The sequence below is a fragment of the Epinephelus moara genome, chromosome 9 (assembly GCF_006386435.1).
Source record: "Epinephelus moara isolate mb chromosome 9, YSFRI_EMoa_1.0, whole genome shotgun sequence".
NCBI lineage: Eukaryota > Metazoa > Chordata > Actinopteri > Perciformes > Serranidae > Epinephelus > Epinephelus moara.
The window spans coordinates 32,006,434-32,012,693 of record NC_065514.1 but is presented as its reverse complement, the minus strand read 5'-3'; the positions used below and the strand labels follow the sequence as shown (position 1 = coordinate 32,012,693).

General features: G+C 41.6%; 1 protein-coding gene across 3 annotated transcripts; it reads right to left on the bottom strand.

Annotated features, from left to right (window-relative positions):
* Positions 1-755: 755 nt before the first annotated feature.
* Positions 756-6,047, bottom strand: otpa (orthopedia homeobox a). 3 transcript variants are annotated; one of them, XM_050052374.1, is made up of 3 exons: positions 5,833-6,047; positions 4,936-5,342; positions 756-1,882 (listed from the first exon to the last, which is right to left on the bottom strand). In XM_050052374.1, the coding sequence occupies exons 1-3, from the start codon at positions 5,906-5,908 to the stop codon at positions 1,361-1,363; spliced, it is 1,005 nt and encodes a 334-aa protein (XP_049908331.1). In that variant the 5' UTR covers positions 5,909-6,047; the 3' UTR covers positions 756-1,360. The 3 variants fall into 3 exon arrangements, with proteins under 3 accessions (XP_049908331.1, XP_049908332.1, XP_049908333.1); XM_050052375.1 differs by having other exon boundaries at positions 5,872-6,047; XM_050052376.1 differs by having other exon boundaries at positions 4,936-5,392; positions 5,872-6,022.
* Between the last annotated feature and the right edge of the window lie 213 nt (positions 6,048-6,260).

The window sequence follows — 6,260 nt, the reverse complement described above, 5'->3', positions numbered from 1 at the left end:
AGTATTTCCTTCAGAAATGTAGTTAAGTATCAAGCAGCATAAAATATGTTACTTAATACTACAACCATCTACTTTCCACAGCTGCCCAGAGGTTTGCTTTTCAGACCAAATCCTTAAAGAATGTAATACTTTTACTGCTCAAATGTCAAATGAGATCACTCATCTGACACGACTGAACAGAACATTTGAGGGCAATTCATATCCACTAAGACTTCCTTTGTGAGCCTGGGAAAAATGTGTACGGTTAAAGTGAAATAAACCATTTAAAAACTATCTGCGTTAACTACAAAATATAGCTGACAACAGGGCTGTTTCTCTCCGCTCATGACAAGTGGACACTTTTAGAGATACATGGTTTTTACAGGGCAGCAGCACCAGTGGTTCAGTGTACACTGATGCCTTTAAACTAATTCAAGAAAGGAGGGTTGATTCATGATGTGACATAATTGAAAATGATTTTTATTTGATCATTTACATTTAATTGATATAAACATGTCCATGAAACAAAAATGGTTCAAACATTTAAGAAAGTCATAATTTGATAATAAGCACAGACAGAATTTTGGAAACAGAAGTTATCACAAACTGACCAAATGGGAACAAGTGCTTCCGCTACACAAAACATCCTATATAACAGATTATAGTTAAGTCAGTTTCCATGTCTTAATTTATAGTATTTCCCTATTTTTTTAGTTTTTATTTTTTTGCCTTGGACAGCACATGCAGTCAAGTCCTCTTCCATGTTATCCTGATTCCTCTCTCTCTCTCTCTCTCTCTCTCTCTCTCTCTCTCTCTCTCTCTCTCTCTCTCTCTCTCATGTTCCTTTAAACCTCCAGGTGTCTTGTGTCTGCACGTCCACTGTGCATCCCTGTGGCCCCTCACCGTTGCATGCTGTGCAGCAGGTGGAAAAGGGATGTGTAACCTAGATTTTGTATTAAAGTATCCACAGAATTTGTCTTCAAAAACCGTCAGTCACCAAGCAAATGTCACTGAAAGCCCCGCAGCAATCAAAGTGAGGGCTGCATGTGCCAAATAAATAAATACAGAACAAATAATTTAAATAGACAAATAAATAGTTGCCATAGGCTACATGCGAAATAATAAATTATAGCTTCAAACAGAACCAGTCCTATGCTTGATAAAGGCCAACTGGCCGGATAAATAGCTTCAGTGTTCCATCTTGTTTTTGATTTTGGAGCAAAAAAATGCCAGGTATGAAGCTCTGCGATTTGTTATTTGAACAAGTATCCTGGTAGTATTTGTCCCAGTGCGCCGTTTGGATGGACTGGATGAATAAGAACTAAACGCAGAAGACCTCTGTGTGAGTGAAAGAAAAGCTCTTCACGCTGGCCCCTCGTTACTAGGTGAAACTCATGGATACTGTGTGCTCCAGCGCTTTGCGGCGCAGCGAGGCGATGCTTGTCCCTCTCCAGACGTCACTCTCCGGGGAACTACACAGCTGAGGTGAGCCGGTCACGTTGGTCGGGCCCGACAGGGACGCGGGTACCATCCCGGGGAAAGTGGGTTGGTAGAGGTGTGACTGAAGCCCGGAGCCGTTCGACGACATGTTGGATAGACCCATGGAGTTGGGCGGCGGCCCGGCGCCGAGACTACACTGAGACAGGGACTGCGCCATGGCCTGCTGGCGGCCCAGAGCAGGCGGTAGCTGCAGCTGAGACACACCGTGCATCCCTGCCGTGGCCCAGCGGGTGTCATTGGCGTGGAAGGAGCAGAGGCTGTCGCCCATGGCCGCCGCAGCTGCCGCGGCGGACGGGAACTGAGGCAGGCCGTGGTGCGTCGGCAGCAGAGTCCCCGGAGCCCGGAAGACGTTGGTGGTCTTCTTGCGCTTCTTCCACTTGGCGCGACGGTTCTGAAACCAGACCTGCAGACAGAGATTGGATGTGTTAGGAGGAGCGGGTGTAATGGCTTCATCGACAGGTCATGTTTTCAGAGCTGTGAGCGCACATAAAAAGGTTATGACATCACTCTGTGATCATCATGACACTGAGAACAACAATAAATCAGTTGGAGAAAAACACTGATTTATGTTTTTTTTTTCTTCCAGGATCTCACCAGTTTGTAGCAACGTGCTACCCGTTTACATTGTTTACATTTATACATAATCGTCCCCAATTAATAAGAATAAACAAGGAGGAAAAACTTAATTTATATGGCACAATCCACTCCAGGTGGAAACGCAATGAGCTGCACAACGCGCTACCAAGAAAGCCACAGCTACAAACACTCATGTAAAGATAAAAAAAAAATATTAGACATAGGCTAAGTAAACACAGTTAAAACATAGACACATGTGAAGAAGTAGGAATAAGAATTAAATTGCACAAGATCAACATCCGACCAGTCAGAATACATAAGACATTAAATTATTAAAAAAGTAAAAAATAAACAGAATAAAATTAAGACCAAAAGTTGGCCAATAAAAATAATAAGACACGTGAACAAAAACAATAAAAGAAGTCAGAAAAAAATGAAAAAATAAAATAAAATAAAATTTCAAATCGACAAGTCAGACTACTGAAAGGCGCAGTTTAAATGAAATGTTTCAGTTTGCGTTGGAGCATCTAACATGATTGAGGATGTCCCTGTGGCTTGGAGCATCAAAGATAAAGGCAGTTTCACTAGTTTTCGTGGAGAATAACCAGACGGCCTGTTCCAGATGACCTGAGGGTCTAGCTGGTTCATATAGCTTGGTTGGTAACTTTTTTTAACACTGAACAACTGAAACGCTTTCAGCCTAATAACAGAAGTTACATCGCAATACATGTCATAATAAACTTTAATTGTGTGTGCCAAATATTGGGATTTATTTTTGTAATTTTCTCATTTATTAATAAGCCTATTTAAACTGATTTAAATTAATTTATGTGAAAAAACAACATTTTAATAATTTGATCTGAGCCCAAGTGATTTTTTTTACAGCTTTAGGAGGAGCCATTGAAAAGCACGCGCTCGGATAATAAAGATAATGTTATTGCAGTGACAAACAGACTTTATTCCGGGAGTCCTTGAGCTTCTATAGGTTTGCTTGTAAGCGCGGGCGTCTATGATTAATGTGAAGATTTGCTTGAGAAAGTGGAGGCGCAGTAATAAGCCCGGGACAATCTCACTCTCTTCCCTCCGCGTAGCCAGCCGTGAAATCCGGCTTGAAATGCATTACACTTCCAAAGAAAAGAAAATGCAATTTCTCATTCCGTTTAAAAAAAAAAGAAAAAAAGACAGAGTGCACCCTCAGCGCGTCCGGCCCGGCATTAAGACGCAGAGAGCAGTGACAGGCTGACTCTGGACCTGCTTCTTATCATCACAGCAGATGAGCGTCATTTCACTAATTCTTATTTTATGGAAATAGTATATAGAAACTGAATTGAGCCATGCTATAATAATAATGATTATTAGGGCATTATTTCACATGTGAGCGCCTCGAGTGAATTTGCCGTCGCTATAGTTAATAAGGCGGTGGCGCCATAATTCCTGACGCGCTTTTATACAGTATTTGTGCAGACTGGAAGTCACAGAGGGCATTATGGAGGAATTCTGCATATAAAATACACAGAATTTAGTCACGCTTTCACGGTGCATTCAGGTCTGTTAAACGACTGTAATAAAGCTGCGATCATCATTTGGTTCCCTGTAGGTTTATTACAGGAGAGGGACGCCAAATGTGGGCCAACTCCTGCATCAGGCAGAATTTATTTAGAGGTTACAGTCCTCAAATATAACAACACGTTCCTGCTACAACGAGACATTTAGTTCAACAAAAAAATATAGAAATCATTTAGCATTTTATATGATGTAATATTTTTCCTGGTTAGAGGATGACAACAGGATTTGTTGTTGTCGTCTGTGGTATAAAGGATGTAACTAAAGTAACGTGTAACGAGCTGATCTCAGGCGGTAATAACTGCTGTCATGTTGAAGCCTCCTTATGTGCATCGTGGTGTGTGTGGATGAAGCACGTGTGTAATCCACAAGGTCGCTGGCTCGAATCCCCAAACCAGACACAGTCACTGCACACACACACACACACACACACACACAAACACACGCACACTCAGGTCTGTGTGTTGTAAGCTCTACGTTATTGGCTGTTGGCTCACTTAGCTTAAAAATAACATGATTCCATACAGTGAACGAATGAAATGCATTTTCTTTTAGTTGTGATATTTTTGTTTTTTGATATTCAACATAAATTGTGAGATGGAAAGTAAAACTGTGGGATAGGATAAAATTGTTTGTTTTGTAGTTTGTGTTTACTCTTGTAGATTATTATTATTTTTAATGTAACCAAAAGCTAGATAAGAAATATGAACATTTTTCCCCCTTTTTTTGGTTTGTTTTTTTAATCTCCTTTTTGCGTGTTTAACAAATATAGCCTAGCCTACTTAAAATTAAAAATTAGTTTTTGTCTCTTGACTAATACTCTTAAAATGTTAAAGGTGCTAAAAGCAAAAATCAGAACATTAAATTCTACATTCATAGGGGGAAATATTAATATAGCAATTTTATTTTGATTTTTGATGAATTAAGTCCTAATCAATGGTGCATTTCAAATATATAGAATAATGTGAGTAAATGTACAAATTCTCAATAAATGAGTTTAAAAAGTTGAATTTTTCCAGACATAATATGAGGAATTAAAAGGCGGCTATTGTGTGGGGTTTTATTTATATGTTTATTACAGTATCGTATTAGCAGGTCTTAATTTTGAGGGGTTTTTTAATGATTTTTTTTTTAATTCACACGCGCATTTATTCTGTCCTCAAATGTAGCTCATATATTTGATGCTGCCTTAGATACAGGCTATCCTAGATTATCTGTAAATGTCACACGACATGTCTGTGGTTTTGTCTCTGCATCTGAATCGTGTCGAGCTTTGATTCATTTCCTCCACTGTTGATGTAAGTCCAGCCGCCCTACCTGCACTCTGGACTCCGTCAGGCCGATCCTCAGAGCCAGCTCCTCCCGCATGAAGATATCTGGATAGTGCGTTTTGGCGAAGCTCCTCTCCAACTCGTTGAGCTGCGCCGGGGTGAAGCGGGTCCGGTGCCGCTTCTGTTTCTGGGTCTGCTGCCCTCCGGACTGGTTGGGGTTGTTGTTCTGCTGCTGCTGTTGCTGCTGCTTCTCCTGTTCCTTGCTGTTGACCTGCCCCGGGTTGGATCCTCCGCCGCTGCTGATATCATCACCCGGGAGCATCGTTGCCCCTTCCACGCCGTCCGGGCCCGGGCCGAGCTCCCCGGAGTGCCCTGGGTCAGGTCCTCCCCCGCCGAGCCTGCACTTCAAAGCCTCCCTGTGGCCCAGGAGCTCCGCCGCGGCATCCTTCATCCCTGCACAGACAACCACAGCTGGTGAGATTTTGTACAGTAAACACTTTTCGCTACAGGAGGGAAAAAAGGAGACATGGTTAGAACAAATTCTGCACACAAGCAAACACTTCACAGGCAAAAGAGGGAAATTAGAAGCATTATTTCTGCTGCAGCAGAAACCGAAGAGACAAAAGCTGCACATGCATTAAAGCATCCAGTGAAACATTTCAAACACAGAAACAGAAATTAAAAAAGGGACGAGTGCAGCTCTTTGAGAGAGACAACCACAGCATGCACGTTACAATCTGCTCCTTAAATACTCTTAATTCAATTCGATCACACCGATATCTTAGAAAATTGTTAAATCAAATTACGCAGTAATATAATAATAATAATTACTTTTCCAATGAATTAAGCGAGTTTAGTTCACTTGAGTCACATTAAGATAATATAAGAAGCAAATTGACAATTTTCAGAGCTTGATTTAAGATTAGAAGTGCCTCCAGCTTACAGTAGAGTTGAAGACCGGAGTTTGGTGATGATAACTCACCGAGGCGAGCATCCAGGAGGTCGGCATGAGATAGCATTGCGCACCGCTCCAGGGCGAAGTGCTATTCCAAAAAAAAAAATCTCTATGACTTTAACCTATTTAAGAAATATATATAGCCTAAATGAAAGCAAATTCGGTTTGTGGTTAAAAGGGAGGTTCGTTGCATTATAATGTAGTTTAGAGAAATGGGGAGGCGCTTAACAACGGAATGAACCCATGAGCTTCTCCAAACGAGGACCAATCAGAGCTGAAGCCTGAGGTATGTCAGCTTTAGCCCGAGACCCCCAGCACCCCCTTCCCCTCCACCCTCCTCCTCCTCCATCCTCTCACATCCACAAGTTCATTCCTCCTCATTCCTGTAATTGGCTTTGATTTCTCCTCCAAATTAC